At 43.5% G+C, this 21,769-nt stretch overlaps 1 protein-coding gene across 3 annotated transcripts in view; it reads left to right on the top strand.

The window, feature by feature from the left end:
* The window catches only part of EPN2 (epsin 2), a 44,550-nt gene extending 24,906 nt beyond the window's left edge, over positions 1–19,644 (top strand). The window contains exons 3-10 of one of the 3 annotated variants that reach the window (XM_073558463.1): positions 1,873–1,985; positions 2,091–2,183; positions 2,757–2,928; positions 6,555–6,728; positions 6,880–6,975; positions 11,137–11,355; positions 11,636–11,679; positions 16,873–17,009. In XM_073558463.1, coding sequence (XP_073414564.1) covers positions 1,873–1,985; positions 2,091–2,183; positions 2,757–2,928; positions 6,555–6,728; positions 6,880–6,975; positions 11,137–11,355; positions 11,636–11,652 — 884 coding nt within the window. In that variant the 3' untranslated portion in view covers positions 11,653–11,679; positions 16,873–17,009. Of the gene's footprint in view, positions 1–1,872; positions 1,986–2,090; positions 2,184–2,756; positions 2,929–6,554; positions 6,729–6,879; positions 6,976–11,136; positions 11,356–11,635; positions 11,680–16,872 lie in introns of all 3 variants that reach the window. The other 2 variants (XM_073558461.1, XM_073558462.1) reach the window with 2 other exon arrangements.
* Positions 19,645–21,769: the final 2,125 nt, after the last annotated feature.

The following is a 21,769-nucleotide window of genomic DNA, read 5'->3' as shown; positions in this document are numbered from 1 at the left end:
GGTGGTAGGTAGGTCATTGGTGACTTTAGTTCAGGTCAGTTTCGGTCTAATAATGTGGTCGGAAGCCAGATTGTAACTGGTGAAAGAGTGAGCAGGAGTAGAGGTGGGAGGACAGATATTGCCCCAACTCATCAACACTATTAAAGGGCTATGGCTGCCTCGAGATTGGAGCTATCATGGATGATTAGATGTCAGGGTATGTCACATTTCTATGTCTGGGAAATCTGGGTGACCACCAAAATGGCACCATTGTGGCTCCTCTAGAGGCTGCCTCCCATCAAGTTTTCTTAGTGACCATAAAGATCATTAGAAGCTGTCATGGCATTTGTCTTGGGTTAAGAAGAGCGTAGCCAACCCCAGGCCCTATTTTGACTTCATTATTAAGCTCTGTCCCCTCATTTTCTGCCCCAGTTGTCATTTAGTGTGAGGCAGGCACAGTCCATTCTCCCTCTCTCGAGATGCTCTGTCCCAGCGTTCCATGTCCTTGTCACAGGAATTCCGGGAATGAGGCCGTGTGACCCCTGTACATCCCATACCCTGGCTCTTGCTTCCTGTCTGGGGGCTCCTAGTATTAGGAGATCTACGATGTATCACTCAGGGGGTTACGTGCTGGTATATTTTGGGAATTCGTATGGTTATACGGTCCCATTACAATGCCATGTCGGACAGCTGTGTGTCTGTTCACAGTTGCACAATACGGTCTGTCCATGACCGAAATTCCCACGGTTTTGTGAAACAGCGAAGGGGACGGGGGTGGATTATTCTTAATCTTACATTTCCTTTCAAAATGCCTCCTCTTGTAAGAAATTCTCTCCGTCGCAACTACTGAGATTAACACCCTGCTTTCCTGACACCCAGAAGGGCATATCTACCCAGTAATACCATGACATAAACACCGCTCAGGTATAAGCCCATATTACCAAATATTGCAGTCAGGATATTGGCTTCAAGGGGTTGTCCATCAGGGGATAAAAAACTGGACAAAGTGCTCAGAGTAGTAAAAAAATAAAAGAAACGTTATTCAGCGATTTCCCCGTTACGCCCATTCCATCGTTTACTGGGTTTCTGCTGGTTTATACGTGTTTGTCTCGTATCGTTACTACTCAGCCAATCACTGTCTGGATCTGGAGCCCGCCTCCGCTACTGATTGGCTCTCCAGCATTTCCTGGCACTTCCTGTCTGTTAAAGCAGGCAAAGGACGGGAATAAATGTAGATTTACGGTATTTTTTATTAACCCATTCTGCTATAGTGTCCCGAAAGTGATGATGTCTTGTTTATTATTCACATGACCGCTGCAGCCAAACACTGGCCTAAGCGATAGCGTTTGTATATATGGCATGTGACCACCGAGGCCAGTGATTGGTCGTGGAAATAATAAACTGGACATCATTTTATTGGGGGCTGCCGAAGCTTTGGTGCTGAAATGACGGCCGATTCCAGGGGTACGTACGGTAATACCTATTTTTTCATTGGCCACTTGTGAAAAATTCCAAAAAACCCTTTAAATTTTAAAATCCTAAATCTCTAAAATCTTAAATTACTTTGCAATATTTTTTTGCATTACCAATTTTTTTTTTTACCTATTTCATTAGTTTTCACCATTCACATCCAGAGCTGCATTCACAATTCTGCTAGTTGAACAGATAACAGTTTAGCCCCACCCTCTGTCACGTGTCATGTGACCCAACCGCTAACTGTCCGTTGAGCTCCCATAATGCACTACAGGCTGGTTAGCAGAAACCAGTTAACTGGTGAATTTAGCTTTTGATGTATATGGAGAAGAAAAAAATTGATAAATTAAAAAAAAAAAAAAAAAAAGAAAATTATGGGATAGTGACAAAAGAGTAATTATTATTAATTTTTTTTCTCAGCTACCTCCCCTCGAGTCTCTTCGGAGCTAGAACAGGCTCGACCCCAAACGAGCGGAGAGGAGGAGCTGCAATTACAACTGGCTCTCGCCATGAGCAGAGAGGTGGCCGAACAGGTGAGCCACCGGCATTACATCAAATTGCACCACATGTCCCAGCATGCCCAGCTCCGAAAGCATTTATATACCCAGGTAATGAAATTGCATTGTGTATTTACAAAGGAGGAGCGCATCCGGCGAGGAGACGACCTACGACTTCAGATGGCATTGGAGGAAAGCAGGAAGGCCACTATCAAAGCCCCGAAAAAGAAAGGGGTAAGATGAGCAGCAGCAGCAGCAGCAGCAGCCCACTCCTCCTCAGCAGTCAAAAAGCAAATCTCTGAGTTATTCAAGATTCGGCAGTGGACTACCCAGGTCTGCTGTACATGTATAGCTGCCGCACGCAGTGTCGGACTGGGCTGACTCAGGCTCACCAGTAACATTGATTCTTGGGGCCCACTGTTCAGCTACATGGAAAAATAACCCGACCCTAGTATGCAAATTTACTTTTAATTCTATGTAATATTAATTTAACTAGCTTGTTTAATGAATCATTAGATTATACCCTTTTTTTCTGAAAATTGTGAATCAAGTGTAACAGCACTGCTCATTAGCACTCCTTCACAGGGACGGCCTACCAGAGAATTCTCCGGTTCAACCGTGGGCCAGTCCGAGCCTGGCCGCACATCACCGGTACCACACATGTTATTTACAAAAATCCTGCGCAATATGGTCCGTGGGATAATACTGTACAAATTGGCTTTGCTGACGCACATAAAAAATGATCAGCATCATGTCTTTTTTGTTGTTTTTTTTTTTTTTTTTAGTAATTTTGCTTTAAATTGACAGCAACAGCATACTACATTGTTGGACCTCATGGACGCTTTGCCTGCAGGAGCCCCAACCTCGCAAAAGTCAGAACCGTGGGCAGCAGCGCCAGCAACGGCAGCAAGTAAACAGCAAGACCCTTGGGGGAAATCGGCCACCCCCACTGCTGGCATAGATCCCTGGCAGTCTTTTGGTATGTCCTACATTGTTTTTAACTGCTCCTATGTACAGGAATATAACTACTATAATACTGCTCCTATGTACTAGAATATAACTACTATAATACTGCCCCTATGTACAAGACTATAACTACTATAATACTGCCCCCTATGTACAAGAATATAACTACTATAATACTGCCCCCTATGTGCAAGAATATAACTACTATAATACTGCCCACTATGTACAAGAATATAACTGCTATAATATTGCCCCCTATGTACAAGAATATAACTACTATAATACTGCTCCTATGTGCAAGAATATAACTACTATAATACTACCCCCTATGTACAAGAATATAACTACTATAATACTACCCCCTATGTACAAGAATATAACTACTATAATACTGCTCCTATGTGCAAGAATATAACTACTATAATACTACCCCCTATGTACAAGAATATAACTACTATAATACTGCCCCCTATGTACAAGAATATAACTACTATAATACTGCCCCTATGTACAAGAATATAACTACTATAATACTGCCCCTATGTACAAGAATATAACTACTATAATACTGCTCCCATGTACAAGAACATAACTACTATAATACTGCTCCTATGTATAATAATATAACTACTATAATACTGCCCCTATGTACAAGAATATAACTACTATAATACTGCTCCTATGTACAAGAATATAACTATAATACTGCTCCTATGTACAAGAATATAACTACTATAATACTGCTCCTATGTACAAGACTATAACTACTATAATACTGCTCCCTATGTACAAGAATATAACTGCTATAATACTGCTCCTATGTACAAGAATATAACTACTATAATACTGCCCCTATGTACAAGAATATAACTGCTATAATACTGCCCCCTATGTACAAGAATATAACTACTATAATACTGCCCCTATATACAAGTATATAACTACTATAATACTGCTCCCATGTACAAGAACATAACTACTATAATACTGCTCCTATGTATAATAATATAACTACTATAATACTGCCCCTATGTACAAGACTATAACTACTATAATACTGCTCCTATGTACAAGAATATAACTACTATAATACTGCTCCTATGTACAAGAATATAACTACTATAATACTGCTCCTATGTACAAGACTATAACTACTATAATACTGCTCCCTATGTACAAGAATATAACTGCTATAATACTGCTCCTATATACAAGAATATAACTACTATAATACTGCTCCTATGTACAAGAATATAACTACTATAATACTGCTCCTATGTACAAGACTATAACTACTATAATACTGCTCCCTATGTACAAGAATATAACTGCTATAATACTGCTCCTATGTACAAGAATATAACTACTATAATACTGCTCCTATGTATAATAATATAACTACTATAATACTGCCCCTATGTACAAGAATATAACTACTATAATACTGCCCCCTATGTACAAGAATATAACTACTATAATACTGCCCCTATATACAAGTATATAACTACTATAATACTGCTCCCATGTACAAGAACATAACTACTATAATACTGCTCCTATGTATAATAATATAACTACTATAATACTGCCCCTATGTACAAGAATATAACTACTATAATACTGCTCCTATGTACAAGAATATAACTACTATAATACTACCCCCTATGTACAAGAATATAACTACTATAATACTACCCCCTATGTACAAGAATATAACTACTATAATACTGCTCCTATGTGCAAGAATATAACTACTATAATACTACCCCCTATGTACAAGAATATAACTACTATAATACTGCCCCCTATGTACAAGAATATAACTACTATAATACTGCCCCTATGTACAAGAATATAACTGCTATAATACTGCCTCCTATGTACAAGAATATAACTACTATAATACTGCCCCCTATGTACAAGAATATAACTACTATAATACTGCTCCTATGTACAAGAATATAACTACTATAATACTGCCCCTATGTACAAGAATATAACTACTATAATACTGCCCCCTATGTACAATAATATAACTACTATAATACTGCCCCCTATGAACAAGAATATAACTACTATAATACTGCCCCCTATGTACAAGAATATAACTACTATAATACTGCTCCTATGTACAAGAATATAACTACTATAATACTGCCCCTATGTACAAGAATATAACTACTATAATACTGCCCCCTATGTACAATAATATAACTACTATAATACTGCCCCCTATGAACAAGAATATAACTACTATAATACTGCCCCCTATGTACAAGAATATAACTACTATAATACTGCTCCCTATGTACAAGAATATAACTACTATAATACTGCCCCCTATGTACAAGAATATAACTACTATAATACTGCCCCTATGTACAAGAATATAACTACTATAATACTGCCCCTATGTACAAGAATATAACTACTATAATACTGCCCCTATGTACAAGAATATAACTACTATAAAACAGCCCCTATATACAAGAATATAACTACTATAATACTGCCCCTATGTACAAGAATATAACTACTATAATACTGCCCCCTATGAACAACAATATAACTACTATAATACTGCCCCCTATGTACAAGAATATAACTACTATAATACTGCTCCTATGTACAAGAATATAACTACTATAATACTGCCCCTATGTACAAGAATATAACTACTATAATACTGCCCCCTATGTACAAGAATATAACTACTATAATACTGCCCCCTATGTACAAGAATATAACTACTATAATACTGCCCCTATGTACAAGAATATAACTACTATAATACTGCCCCCTATGTACAAGAATATAACTACTATAATACTGCTCCCTATGTACAAGAATATAACTACTATAATACTGCCCCCTATGTACAAGAATATAACTACTATAATACTGCCCCCTATGTACAAGAATATAACTGCTATAATACTGCCCCTATGTACAAGAATATAACTACTATAATACTGCCCCCTATGTACAAGAATATAACTACTATAATACTGCCCCTATGTACAAGAATATAACTGCTATAATACTGCTCCTATGTACAAGAATATAACTACTATAATACTGCCCCTATGTACAAGAATATAACTGCTATAATACTGCCTTAATTGTGCTTTTTACTATATTTACCACATGGGCAGGATGAGGCGGGTTCAGGGTGATGGGACAAGTTTGCCTTTTGTCCTTGCACCTGCCCCTTCGGCCCCGTGCTCGGCACATACACAGGAGCTCAGTGTTGGCTTCGGCCTGACATGACATCATTCATTTGGAAAGTTTCTTGGCAATTCTGACACATTCCTCCATGTAAGGTCACAATGTAGCAGAAGAAAAATCTCTTGTTGGAATGTGGAGGAGGCCTCGGTCCAGGACACATGCAAGTGTCTGAACACCTTGAAAAATAAAAGCCCACATTGTACGGTTTTAATAATATTACCGTAACCTGACAGCAGAAATCCTATTACTAAAATATGACACAATTTCTCAATAATCGGGACCCTCCTGCCCCAAGAAAGCAAACACAGAAACATGCAGCGTCACAATTTTAGATTATTAAACATATATTTATAAATATATATTTTTTAGCACTGATAAATATCTTATTGTCTGTGACGCTTATTTATGTAGCGGGTACAAAACCGTCCGGCAACAGCGATCCTTGGGGACAAAGTTCGGCTACTACAACGAAGTCTCTTCCAAAAAACCAGGACCCCTGGGCACCTCCACTGGCGGCGGGAACAGCTAATTCCACAGCGGACCCTTGGGGACCTGCTCCAGGGGTCAAGACAAGTAAAAGCACAGGTAGAAAATGCTCAAGTCCTTCAAGGGGCTGCTCGAGGTATTCTCTGACAGCAAGCAGTGGTCTGGAAGCTATGTCAGAACTTTTGACTGTTTCAGTATTTTCTTTTTCTTTCCATTAATCCCTTGAAATGAACCTTGTTTTTCCCAATAGGAAGTTCCTCCTTTGACCCCTTCAGTAATTTAAATGGGACAGCAAAAGACGATTTCTCAGAGTTTGACAACCTGCGATCCTCCGCCAAAGCATCAGGTGAGATCTAAGTGCTGGTTTTGTAGTTCGATACCCAAAAAATGTTGGCTAGGCTGTGGGAATAGCCCTGACAGATGTTGGGTGGCTGGTGTGGGCCATACCTGCCTTGTCCTAGTCTTACTATAGGAGGAGGAGGGGAGCTGTGACATCGCCTATTGTGAATGCTGGATCCTGTGTTATCTACTGTATATAGAGGTGTTGTCATTGTACAGGAGGGGGAGAAGGTGAGCTGTGACATCACCTATTGTGAATGGTGGATCCTGTGTTATCTTCTGTATATAAGGTGTTATCAGTCAATGTACAGGAGGAAGGGGAGAAGGTGAGCTGTGACTTCACCTATTGTGAATGGTGGATCCTGTATTATCTTCCGTATATAAGTTATCAGTCAATGTACAGGAGGAGGAGGAGGTGAGCTGTGACATCACCTATTGTGAATGGTGTATCCTGTGTTATCTACTGTATATAGATTTGCTATCAGTCATTGAACAGGAGGAGAAAGTGAGCTGTCACATCACCTATTGTGAATGCTGGATCCTGTGTTAATGTACTGTATACAGTGGCATGTAAAAGTTAGGGCACCCCTGGCCAAGCACATTGAAGGTGAAATGATGTCTAAAAGGCCTGAAGTGAAAGATGACACGTTTCCTTTGTATTTTAGGCAAAAAATATATATTTTGTCTGTTTTTACATTTTAAAAATTCCAAAAATGAAAATGGCCCGATACAAAAGTTTAGGCATCCTTGGAGATTTGTGTGCTCATATAACTTTGATCAAGGTTTCATACCTTAATCAGCCTGTTAGGGTTATAGCTTGTTCACCATCATCGCTAGGAAAGGCCAAGTGATGCAAATTTTCCACCCAGCCTCCTCTAACCTTGTGCCAAAAAACAGCAGCCATGGATTCTTCTAAGGTAGCACTCTGAAAATGAAATGATGGAGGCACACAAAGCAGGTGAAGGCTATAAGACGATAGCAAGGCATTTTCAAGCTGCCCTTTCCTTAATTCGAAGTGTAATTAAGAAATGGCAGTTATCAGGAACAGTAGAGTTCAAGATAAGGTCTGTAAGATCAAGCAAAATTTCAGTGAAAGCTGCTCGTAGGATTGCTAGAGAGGCAAATCAGAACCCCCGCTTGAGTGCAAAAGAAAGCTTTAGCAGACTCAGGAGTTGTGGTACATTGTTCTACTGTCTAGCGAGACACCTGCACAAATATGGCCTTCATGGAAGAGTCATCAGAATAAAACCTCTCCTGCGTCCTCACCTTAAAATTCAGCATCAGAGGTATGCAAAATAACATCTACATGAGCCTGATGCATTTTGGAAGCAAGTCCTGTGGAGCGATGAGGGTAAAATAGAACTCTTTGGCCTCAATGATCAAAGGTATGTGTGGAGAAAAGAGGGCCCAAAATTTCAGGAAAAGAACATCTCGCCAACCATTAAGCATGGGGGTGGATCAATCATGCTTTGGGGTTGTCTTGGCAGCCAATGGCACGGGGAACATTTCACGGGTAGTGGGAAAAATGGAATCAATGAAAATTCAACAAATTCTTGATGCAAACACAACATCATCTGTAAAAAAAAAGCTGAAGTTGAAAAGAGGATGGTATTATGGGTTCACCTCGACAGAGAGGAGCTAGAAGGCCGCAGCGTCTGATTGCTCCTACTCCTGCACTGATTAGAAGCACTTCACCTTCTAATTAAACAGTGTAAATCTCAGCTGTTGACTGTTGGCCACTTCCATCTCCTATATAATCTGGGCCCCGGCTAGCACTCATTGTCAGAGTAGCTTTTGCTGCATGGCTAGAGGTTCTTGGTGGTTGTTATAGTACAAGGTGGTTGGTGGATTTATCTGTGACTGTTGCTAGGTTTTGAGTGTATGATAATTCCCTTTCTTCTCCTACTTTGGTTTAACCCCATCCTCCACTCCCCGGTGCATTCCTCTGTTGTTTATGTGGGAGTATATTTGTATGTTTGGTATTTTTCGTTACCCCTGTACGTATTACTTTGTTAGTTTGTTGCTGTATTACGGTACACTATTACTTCACTCTTCCCTGGGTGTGGAAAGGGTACAGACTGAGGATGGATTCAGGAGCTAAGGCAAGGTACGTGGCCCCGGCATCTTCACCATCAGAAGTAATCCAGGATACAGGGAGAGTTAGGGACACCTGACAACAGAGTTGTGAGAGATGGCTTCTAGTAATGGATAATGATCCTTAACCACACGTCAAAATCTACAATAGACGACCTCAAAAGGCACAAGCTGAAGGTTTTACAATGGCCCTCACAGTCCCTTGATCTGAAAATCTGTGGCTAGACCTCAAAATAGCAGAGGATGCAAGACGACCCAAGAATCTCACAGAACTGGAAGAATTATCCAAGGAAAAATGGATGAAAATCCCTCAAACAAGAATTGAAAGACTCTTGTCCGGCTACAAAAAGCGTTTACAAACTGTGATACTTGCAAAAAGGAGCACTACTAGGTACTAACCGTACAGGGTGCCCAAACTTAAAATATATATATTCTTTACCTAAAATACAAAAGAAATGTGTCATCTTTAACTTTAAACCTTTGAGAGATCATTTCGTTTTCAGCTTGCTTAACTGTTCACAATAACATCAATTTTGACCTGAGGTGCCCAAACTTTTACATGCCACTATATAGAGGTGTTAGCTGCTGTTTCCAATATCAATATCCTATAGATATAATCAGTCAATATTTTACATTCCACTATGGTAAGCCTTGTAGATAGACCTTTCTCCTCCTGTGTGCGGCACTATGGTCGGTCCTCCTGTGTGTTGCACTGTGGTCGGTCCTTCTGTGTGCGGCACTATGGTTGATTCCTCTGTGTGTGGCACTGTGGTCGGTCCTCCTGCATGCGGCACTGTGGTCGGGCCTCCTGCGTGCAGCACTATGGTCGGTCCTCCTGCGTGCGGCATCATGGTCGGTTCTCCTTCGTGCAGCACTATGGTTGGTCCTCCTGCGTGCGGCACTATGGTCAGTCCTCCTGCGTGCGGCACTATGGTCAGTCCTCCTGCGTGCGGCACTATGACCGGTCCTCCTGCGTGCGGCACTATGGCCGCTCCTCCTGCGTTCGGCAATATGGCCAGTCCTCCTGCGTGCGGCACTATGACCGGTCCTCCTGCGTGCGGCACTATGGCCGCTCCTCCTGCGTTCGGCAATATGGCCAGTCCTCCTGCGTGCGGCACTATGGCCGGACCTCCTGCATGCGGCAATATGGCCGGTCCTCCTGCTTTCGGCAATATGGCCGGTCCTCCTGCGTGCGGCACTATGGCCGGTCCTCCTGCGTGCGGCACTATGGCCGGTCCTCCTGCGTTCGGCAATATGGCCGGTCCTCCTGCGTGCGGCACTATGGCCGGTCCTCCTGCGTGCGGCACTATGGCCGGTCCTCCTGCGTTCGGCACTATGGCCGGTCCTCCTGTGTGCGGCACGATGAGTCTGTGTGTACTGCACTGAGTCCTATGCATCCCCCTGCAGTCAGTCGTCTCCCACCCCTCTCCTCCCATCCTTGTCTGGTGCCATGGCTCGGTAGCAGCTGTATACTCTGATGCATCAGGGAGTGCAGCCTTCTCCTTCCAGAGTTAATCACCACTTGTTTCACATCCAGAACATTCCTCTGGCGTTTGAGACTGTGCAAGAATTCTCTCCTTGGAAAGCGTAGGGTGAAATCTGATGCATCCCAGGTGCCGGGGAGAGTCCAACATCTGGCAGAACGGCCCCTTATAATGTGCTGCAGCTCTGGATGGGGCGCGGGGTCATAGGTCACACATGTGCTGTGTAGTTTAGGGACATGCAGAAGGGAGAGGAAGAGGCCCGCTCCACCATCTGAAGACAGACCCTTTACTGATGTAATGTGCCGGGAACAACTGCATGCAGCTTGTTCTGTATATAGCGTAGGTGGGGGGTCGGGGATTTTTTTTTCAGTGATTGTGGTACTACAACTCCCAAAAGAAAGCCCTTAATGTACAATTAAATTCTGAAAACCGATTTTTCTCGTGTGTTTTCTGAGCTGAGATATGACTTGAAGAAGTTACAGGCCTGATCCGTGAGGCTGCACTACCGAGACATAGTGATGAGGTCTCCTAGGTATAGCACCGTCATCGAGAGCTTCTGCTAATCACAGTCTTATGTTAATGTCTTCCAGCCGACTCCATATCAACTCTCCCATCCTTGCGCAGCGGCACTACGAGTCCCGACCTCTTCGATTCACAGACCACCACTCCCACCAGCATCGGCAAACAGAGCATAGCCCGGAAGACCCCAGAGTCCTTCCTGGGACCCAACGCTGCCTTAGTAAACCTGGACACGCTGGTTACCATGCCTGCTCAGCCCGCCCCGACGTTCAACCCCTTCTTGGCATCAGGTAGGAGCCAAGTGGCATCACGTACAGTGCCAGATGTAGTAGAGCCGAATGTCTCAGATTGGGCGCACCTATAAAGATATCATTCTAGTCTTCAACCCGTCCCCACCGCGGACAATTTTTATTTTCAGACTTTTGTTTTTCCATCCTCTTCTTCCGAGATCCATAACTATTTTTTCTAATTTTCCCTCCACGTAGCCAAACGAGGGCTAATGCGGCAAAATGGTGGAAAAAAAAAAAAACCCTAACTCCCGCTACCGTTTTTTGTGTTTTGTTTTTACAGCGTTCAGTATGCGGTAATTATGACCTGACATCGTGATTTCGCAGGTCAGTACGATTACGGTGATAAGATACCAAACTCGTATCGGTATCTTTTACATTTGTGGTTCCGAACTTTGTAAAACATTTTTAGAAATTTGGGTTTGTGCCGCCAATTTCTCAGATCCGTAAGTTTTTCATTTTTCCATCGAACTGATATGTTGATCGGTTTTGTTGCATTTTTTTTTGGGTTGAGGTGTTTCATCCCTTAATTGGCAATTCCGGCCTCTCGATTTCTTCTTTTTAACGTTTACCGTATGGGTTAAATAAGTTTTGTGTTTTGATTGATCGACCTTTATTTTTCTAATTTTTTTTTTTTTAAATTTCTTTTCGCTTAAGTGACTCAAACTTTTATGTTTTTTCTATTTTTAACTTTTTTTTTTTTTGAGGCTACTTTCACACTTGCTTTTTTTTGCAGCGTGTTTTTCCCGCAAAAAAATGCAGGGGAAAAACGCATACATAAGCATACAAATGCTGCGTTTTTTTCAAGCATTTTTATGCGCATGCATGAAAAAAACGCAGCGTTTCTATGCGTTTCTAGTGCGTTTTTACCGCGTTTTCGTTTTTTTCCAACATTAGTTGGCCTAGGGTTAGGATTAACAGTAACCCAGACCATGACTTTACAAAACCCTAACCCCTAAACCCCAACCCTAACTCCTAACCCTAAACCAAACACTACAAACCCTAACCCTTAACCAAACCCTACTAACCCTAACCCAAACCCTAACCCTAAACCCCCTTAACTAACCCTAACCCAAACCCATAATTTCCATTGTCTAACCAAAGGGCAAAAAAAAAAAACGCATGGGCAAAAAAACGCATACATGAGCATGCCAATGCGCATGTGTGCGCACCCATAGACTTACAATGGGTGTCTTTCTGTAAAAAAACGCATTGCGCGCGCATGCGTTTTTTTACAGCAAGTCGGACGCCCAAAAAATGCAACAGGATGCATTTTGTGCGCCTGAGCGCACACCACAAAAAAACGCATGCAGGCAAAAACGCATACAAACGCATTTGTATGCCCACATAAGCGCATCCCATGCAAAAGATAGGAAAAAAAGCGCATGCGTTTTTTAGCGCTAAAATACAGCGCAAAAAAACGCAAGTGTGAAACCAGGCTTAGTCCCTCTCGGGAATACTTTAGCATTGCAGTCTGTAGTGCAAATATCAATCTCCTATGAAGCGCAGCCATGGGATGTACCACGATAGCTGTGACGGGCAGCCCAAGCCAAGGCTACCCCCATTGTCTGCTCGCAAGCAGAGCCAGCTCTGATCACACTTTGGACACTTGTACCATATTATGGCTTGGGAAGTGGAGGGGTTAATAGAATACCAAGATTAAAAATCGCTTAAAGCCATAACATCTTACACGCGTCCTCAGCAGTTTTTCTGACACATAGCTCTAAATGCCCTGCATAGATGTGGTTACATGATAAAAATGCAGTACCTGCAGCCACCACTAGTGGGAGCCTTCTGAAGACAAATTATATTGGAGTTCAACGAGATCTGTCTCCGCCTAGTGGCGACTGCAGGTACTACAATTTTTATTATGTCATAATATTATCATGGAAAAGTAACCCATTAATAAATAGTAAAACAAATACACTTATGTATAGTATTACCAACCAAATGGATACAATTTATTTGGACATAGAGGACAATCGCAAAGAAATATATAAAAAATATATATAGAAAAAACAGCGAAGAAAGAAAGTCCAATACAAAATTAGCAAATTTATAAACAATTTTATTCAAGTATATCAGGATTATTGAAAAAAGGGGGGGAAGTGAGACAATGATGACCATAAAAGGTACATGGGCAAAAACAATAGGGCACACAGTGGTACCTGGACATGGGAATGTACATAATATTACAAATGTATCATACAAAGTTGAAATATACACCATAATCCCATATATGAAAAATAGCCAGTCACAGTATCCCTTAGTCAAAGCTAGGTAGCACTACCATAGGCTGTGGAACCAAGGGGTACCCCTTGATGAAGGCCATCTAGCCGAAACGTGCGTTGGGGAGGGCACACTTGGGTGGACTTATTTCACAGACCAGTCTGAAGGTAATATGATGTTGTGTGACTATTTTGAGTTTACCTCGGTTTTAGCACATACCATGAGTGGTGGCTGGTTCCACAGCCTATGGTAGTGCTGCCTAACTTTGACTAAGGATACTGTGACTGGCTATTTTTCATATATGGGATTATGGTGTATATTTCAACTTTGTATGATACATTTTATGTACATTCCCATGTCCAGGTACCACTGTGTGCCCTATTGTTTTTGCCCATGTACCTTTTATGGTCATCATTGTCTCACTTCCCCCCCCTTTTTTCGATAATCCTGATATACTTGAATAAAATTGTTTATAAATTTGCGAATTTTTATTATGTATCTGTGCTATGCAGGGAGGGGGGGGGGGGTTGGAGTTTTGTATCAGAAATTAGGAGGTCAGACCTCTAAAGATATTTTAGGAAATGCAGATTTAGACCCCAGAAGACTGTGATTACAGGCATAGACACCAGGCTCGTGTCTCAGAAGTATGTAGCTTGTGAATACTGAGCATGTGGTATAGAAGGGAGATTTAACCCTTGGTTCATAGCAGAGGGCTGCATTACGGAATGGCAAATAAGTTAATTCAGTGTCCTGAAGCTCCTGATCAGCCCTCGGCCCCCTGAGATGTCCATGTGAGTCCCTCCGGCCTTGGAGGAGGCTCCCCCGGACACTGTAATTGGCTATGGCACCCGGCCAGGGCCTCTTAATACAGGAGAAAGTTTCTTTCCTGTGTTTTTCCTGTCTGCCTGGAAATCGGAAATGACCTGTTTACATTAGGGATTCCTGAAATACCTTGTAAGCCGCCCACACTCCCTCCAGTCACAGCAGCATAAAGGGGCCCCTCACAAAGCCTGGGACAGCCTCTCCCCGGACCCTCAGGAACTTCCCAGGGCGCCCGCATCTTTCTCTAGTTGTAGTGCAATTTAATCATTTCATGTGTGGTTTCGGTTCCTGAGATACAAGAGGCTCCTACGTTTGTTTCTCAGGCCCATCCGAGTTGTGAGGACATCTCCAAGTCTGTAAAGCGGTGGTGGGGGGACTAGAGGTCCCTGTGACACATGGCCCCAGTATTAGAACTTGCATATGGCGGCGCGGTTATAGTTTTTGCACTGGGATCCTAGTTACAGACTATGATCATTTAAATTACAGACTGTGGGACGCACTCCCCCCCGGATATACACGTATATATCTATATATAGGATTGCCTTAAATTGTCTGTCATCCACTTCCGTCTGGATGTCCCCGAATCCCACAATCCACCGCGCCGACCGGAAGTACGCCAACCGCCATATTGAAATACCCCAGTGATGGATATTCCAATATGGCACCCGCTGGTGGTACCAGGACCACCAGCGGGACACCACCGGGACCCCTCCGCCGCTGCCGGACCCCCCTGCCTCTGCCGGACCCGCCGCAGATGGACCCCCCTCACCTCCGTCACAGCCGGCAGGAAAGACTGCGGCTTGTGGCCTGTGCACAGGCCGCAAGCCGCGGTCTTTCCTGCCGGCTGGCCGCTGCAAGGACCCCCCACTGCTGGAACTTCCGCAGCTGAACCCCCCACCGCCACCTGTACTCACATACACACACACACACGTACTCACACGTACACTCACACACACACACTTCCCTCCCGATGCGATAGCATCGGGCACACATCTAGTATTATATATACAGCATGCGTGTCAGTAGTCATTACTATAAAATCAGATTTTAGTTTTTGAATGGAATTTTTTTTTTGTAAAAGCAGCATTTTCTGTAGCCATTTCTGTACATGCCCACACTTCACCCCTCCAGGTCCTATTCCCACCTCTTCACATCTGATTCCCTGCCCCATTTCCCTTCTACTTATGTCCCATTCCCAGTCCCTCCATATCCCATTTCCCACCCCTCCGTGTCCCATTCCACATCTCTCCCTGTCCCGTTTCTCGCACCTCCGTGTCCCATTCGCATCTCTCCCTGTCCCATTCGCCACCCCTCCGTGTCCCATTCCCTGCCTCTCCCGGTCCCATTCCCTGCCTCTCCCGGTCCCATTCCTTGCCTCTTCCTGTCCCATTCCTCGCCTCTCTATGTCCCATTCGCCTCCCCTCCGTGTCCCATTCCCTGCCTCTTCGTGTCCCATTCCCTGCCTCTCCCAGTCCCATTCCTTGCCTCTTCCTGTCCCATTCCTCGCTCCTCCGTGTCCCATTCCCTGCCTCTTCATGTCCCATTCCTTGCCTCTTCATGTCCCATTCCTTGCCTCTTCGTGTCCCATTCCTCACCTCTCCATGTCTCATACCTCACCTCTCCCTGTCCCATTCTCCGCCTCTGTGTCCCATTCCTCCCCCCTCCATGTCTCATTCCTCGCCCCTCCGTTTCTCATTCGCCGCCTCTCCATGTCCAATTCCACATCTCCCCATGTACCATTCCTCGCCTCTCCGTGTCTCATTCCTTACCCCTCCGTGTCTCATTCCCGCCTCACATGTCCCATTCCCCGCCTCACGTGTCCCATTCCACGTCTCCCCATGTCCCATTCCCCGCCTCTCTGTCCCATTCCCTGCCTCTCCGTGTCTCATTCCCCACCTCTCCATGTCTCATTCGCCACCTCCCCATGTCCCATTCCACGTCTCCCCATGTCCCATTCCCTGCCTCTCTGTCCCATTCCTCGCCTCTCCCTGTCCCATTCCCTGCCTCTCCGTGTCTCATTCCCCACCTCTCCATGTCTCATTCCACGTCTCCCCATGTCCCATTCCCTGCCTCTCTGTGTCTTATTCCCCGCCTCACGTGTCCCATTCCACGTCTCCCCATGTCCCATTCCCCGCCTCTCTGTCCCATTCCCTGCCTCTCCGTGTCTCATTCCCCACCTCTCCATGTCTCATTCGCCACCTCTCCATGTCCCATTCCACGTCTCCCCATGTCCCATTCCCTGCCTCTCTGTGTCTTATTCCCCGCCTCACGTGTCCCATTCCACGTCTCCCCATGTACCACTCCCCACCCTACCACGCCCTTTTCCCAGCCTCTCCATGTCTTGTTCCCCGACTCCCTGTAAGGAAATAAACATGTATAACAAAACATGTGATTGCAATAGTTTTCTGGGAGAAATATTTATTTTCTGGAACAATTTCAAGGGTGCTGTATTATTTTTTGTTCTTTCAGGAGCTGCTCCTGTGCAAGGATCTACTCCAGTCGCCAACCCTTTCCAGGTGAACCAGCCGCAGGCGCTAACCCTCAACCAGCTGCGCTCCAGCCCGATGATGGGAGTCAGCTCGTCCTTTACTCCAGTTCCAGCCATGGCTCCAGAGGTCTCCGTACCACCGCCATTACTGGGGATGTCCACATTACCCGCCGTACCGCCAGCGGGACTTGGGATTAACATAAACATGGCAGCCACCTTGCCCCACCACAGTTCGGCCATACCACCCTCTACTGCCCAAGCCATGAACGCCACCAACCCTTTCTTGCTATGAAGGCGGCAGGATACTGTCTATCATGTATAGTAAACACTACACACCGCTAAACTGCCGTCGTCTTCTTCGAGTTCAGAGAGTAACGCCTGGCGGTACCATCCTGCCGGGTGGAGGTGGCATGGGCCCGAGGGGCACGCCTCTACCCTGAGGATGATTAAAGTGACGCGTTCTATCACATCCGATCTAACACGGTCACCAAAGCTGGAGCTTTCAGCTTCCTGTCTTTCGCTTGTCACGTTAATCTGAGTGGATCGTGGTCTTCTTTCTTCACCTAGGCCCCGTCACTCGCACTGGTATACACTGCGCTGGAAAGGAAAAGAAAAAAAAAAAGATTTGTCCCTTTAAGGAGACATTGGTTTGGGACTCAGAATGTGTGCCTATAACAAGACTTACACGGTTACATCACTAGATGCCCTGTGGGTATGAATGCGCCTCTACTACGGCCCCTCTAAACTAACTCATCAAGCATAGTCATGGCGGCCATCTTGGAATGTGAATTAAAGGGGATAGTCAGACTTTTTCAAAATGGTGCCTAATCAATGTAGAATGAAATACTCTACAGCTTTCTAATATATTTTGTGTTTCAATTCCTCATCAGTGTCAAGATCTCTGCTTTCTTGCAGTCAATGGGAGCAGTCTTGTTTCCATATATTGACAAGAAGTAGAGATCTTGCCCAGAAAATGATAAGGCTAAAGCACATCCCCTTTAAAAGTCATGTAAAGGTAGCCTAAAAGCATGGGTAACGTCACAGGGTGGCAGCGAGGCCTGTGATTTGATGGCAACAGACGCTATCACAGGAGGCCACTGAGCAGTATATGTCTAATGGGATCGAGTCACCAGTGGGCGGCCATCTTAGGCTCCTACAGGGATTGGCTGTGTTCATTGACTATTTTGCATCTGACAAGATGGCCGCCATTAGAATAATAATAACCCAGCTGCTTTATCCTTCTGTCTCTACCGCCTCGTGCACTGACATAGTCCATCAGGGTCTAATAATAACCCCAACCAGATGGGCCTACATACGACATCTAGGATGAAAAACAAAAATGGCGGCGTTGCCCATAGCAACTGATGATCACAGCCGATTTGTTGTCATGGACAATGCAGCGCCCCTGTGACATCTGCAGCGTCCTCCCTGCCCTTGCTTTATGATTTTGGGGTCACCATTAGTCACCACCACACCCCCCTGTGCCGATCTCATCCCTTTTCACCTTTTTTGGATTTTCAGGGATTTTAAGTCATTTTAGTTTTATGGTTTTAGCTAAAAAAAAAAAAATGTATATTTCACAGTTTCATAATTATTTGGGTTTTTTTCCTGTAAGAAAAACATATTTTGTATATTCGTGATACCACATGACTGCAAATAGGCCCCCATGACAACACTTCCTGTTCTATAGGCCTCATCCTGTAAGGTGCGTTCTTTAACCAGGTTGCTTATGAGCCTGAGCTCAGTGTCCCTACCTATTTGGGATAGGAAGTGTTGTCATGGGGACACTGGTAAAGAAGCTTGTCCTCACATGGACAAACCCCTACTAGCGACTGAGAAATTAGACGGCACCCCCTCCCCCCAAAATCATGACAGCCTGTAATAAAAACGTATGAAATGCAATTGTATGATATCCGCCTCAATGGCGGATGTCCAGAGCGACCAATCGGATCGCAGCTTTCATTTTCTGACCTGCACTGAAGAATATGGCACGGGAACACTTGTTGCCCTTGGCAGCCAATCAGCTTCCAGGTCTCATTCTCCAAAGAGCCTCTGAAAAATGAGAGCTGCAATCTGATTGGTTGCGATGGGCAACTGCTTCATTTATTAGTACTAGTCATGTTAAATCCCCCCTCCCCTCGTCCAGAACACCTCCCTAAATATATATTTAGTTTAGATCTCTATATTTTTGTTGACCATGGAAAAAAAAAAAAAAAAAAATCACACCTTGGAGTAGATTCTTTAACCCCTTATTGTTACACTTCATTATATCGGCGCCCAGGCTCCGTGGCCATAGCATTAATCCGCTCACGTAACGTCGCCACGGGGCCCGAACCGAATACCCCCCCCCAAAAAAAGGGAAATTCGATACGACCATTATTTGCACCATGAATTTGTAAAACCCGGACTCCGAAAATTATTCTGTATAGATCCCAAAAAATATTTTAATTATCGTTCCAATGTATTTTTATTTTTTATGAAGCCGGCTCCACACAGCGCGACCTGCGCCGTTTTTTTTTCACCCCAATTTTTAAAGAAAAATAAATAATTCTTTTAATATTTAATCTAATTTCTTCAGTGAAAATTTAAGAAAAAAAACGTGCTGGGTGCCCGCGCCGTGTGAAGCCGGGGTGTAAATCTCATATAGTGGCGGGCGCGCTGCCACGTGTCCTGTGTGTACGGCTCTGCCAAGTCTAAGTTATTTGTCTCTTTTGTATTTACCCCTTCACTTAAAAGTCCTATTTTTACGACAAGGTGAACTCTGAGACTTTATTTTGAACACTGATATAAAAGCCGAATCTGAAAGCATCTATCATGGAGCGTTATAATCTTATAGATACACTATCTATATATAGAGAGAGAGAGAGAGAGAGAGAGGAGAATAGTGAGTATATGGGGTATACAGGACCATATATAGAGGAGTATAGTGAGTATATGGGGGATACAGCACTGTATATAGAGGAGTATAGTGAGTACATGGGGTATACAGGACTGTATATAGAGGAGTATAGTGAGTATATGGGGTATACAGGACTGTGTATAGTGAGTATAGTGAGTACATGGGGTATACAGGACTGTATATAGAGGAGTATAGTGAGTATATGGGGGATACAGCACTGTATATAGAGGAGTATAGTGAGTACATGGGGTATACAGGACTGTATATAGAGGGGTATAGTGAGTACATGGGGTATACAGGACTGTATATAGAAGTATAGTGAGTATATGGGGGATACAGGACTGTATATAGAGGAGTATAGTGAGTATATGGGGTATACAGGACTGTGTATAGTGAGTATATGGGGTATACAGGACTGTATATAGAGGAGTATAGTGAGTATATGGGGTATACAGCACTGTATATAGAGGAGTATAGTGAGTATATGGGGTATACAGGACTGTATATAGAGGAGTATAGTGAGTACATGGGGTATACAGGACTGTATATAGAGGGGTATAGTGAGTACATGGGGTATACAGGACTGTATATAGAGGAGTATAGTGAGTACATGGGGTATACAGGACTGTATATAGAGGGGTATAGTGAGTACATGGGGTATACAGGACTGTATATAGAAGTATAGTGAGTATATGGGGGATACAGGACTGTATATAGAGGAGTATAGTGAGTATATGGGGTATACAGGACTGTGTATAGTGAGTATATGGGGTATACAGGACTGTATATAGAGGAGTATAGTGAGTATATGGGGTATACAGCACTGTATATAGAGGAGTATAGTGAGTATATGGGGTATACAGGACTGTATATAGAGGAGTATAGTGAGTACATGGGGTATACAGGACTGTATATAGAGGGGTATAGTGAGTACATGGGGTATACAGGACTGTATATAGAAGAGTATAGTGAGTATATGGGGTATACAGGACTGTGTATAGTGAGTATATGGGGTATACAGGACTGTATATAGAGGAGTATAGTGAGTATATGGGGGATACAGCACTGTATATAGAGGAGTATAGTGAGTATATGGGGTATACAGGACTGTATATAGAGGAGTATAGTGAGTATATGGGGGATACAGCACTGTATATAGAGGAGTATAGTGAGTATATGGGGTATACAGGACTGTGTATAGAGGAGTATAGTGAGTATATGGGGTATACAGGACTGTATATAGAGGAGTATAGTGAGTACATGGGGTATACAGGACTGTATATAGAGGGGTATAGTGAGTACATGGGGTATACAGGACTGTATATAGAGGGGTATAGTGAGTACATGGGGTATACAGGACTGTATATAGAAGTATAGTGAGTATATGGGGGATACAGGACTGTATATAGAGGAGTATAGTGAGTATATGGGGTATACAGGACTGTGCATAGTGAGTATATGGGGTATACAGGACTGTATATAGAGGAGTATAGTGAGTATATGGGGTATACAGCACTGTATATAGAGGAGTATAGTGAGTATGTGGGGTATACAGCACTGTATATAGAGGAGTATAGTGAGTACATGGGGTATACAGCACTGTATATAGAGGGGTATAGTGAGTATATGGGGTATACAGGACTGTATATAGAAGAGTATAGTGAGTATATGGGGTATACAGGACTGTATATAGAGGAGTATAGTGAGTATGTGGGGTATACAGCACTGTATATAGAGGAGTATAGTGAGTATGTGGGGTATACAGGACTGTATATAGAGGGGTATAGTGAGTATATGGGGTATACAGGACTGTATATAGAAGAGTATAGTGAGTATATGGGGTATACAGGACTGTGTATAGTGAGTATATGGGGTATACAGGACTGTATATAGAGGAGTATAGTGAGTACATGGGGTATACAGGACTGTATATAGAGGGGTATAGTGAGTATATGGGGTATACAGGACTATATAGAGGA

This window comes from Dendrobates tinctorius, unplaced genomic scaffold (assembly GCF_039654945.1).
Source record: "Dendrobates tinctorius isolate UK_male_01 unplaced genomic scaffold, ASM3965494v1 ptg000257l, whole genome shotgun sequence".
Classification (NCBI taxonomy): domain Eukaryota; kingdom Metazoa; phylum Chordata; class Amphibia; order Anura; family Dendrobatidae; genus Dendrobates; species Dendrobates tinctorius.
Note: the sequence above shows the minus strand (reverse complement) of the source record. Positions and strands in the feature narration are given on the sequence as shown.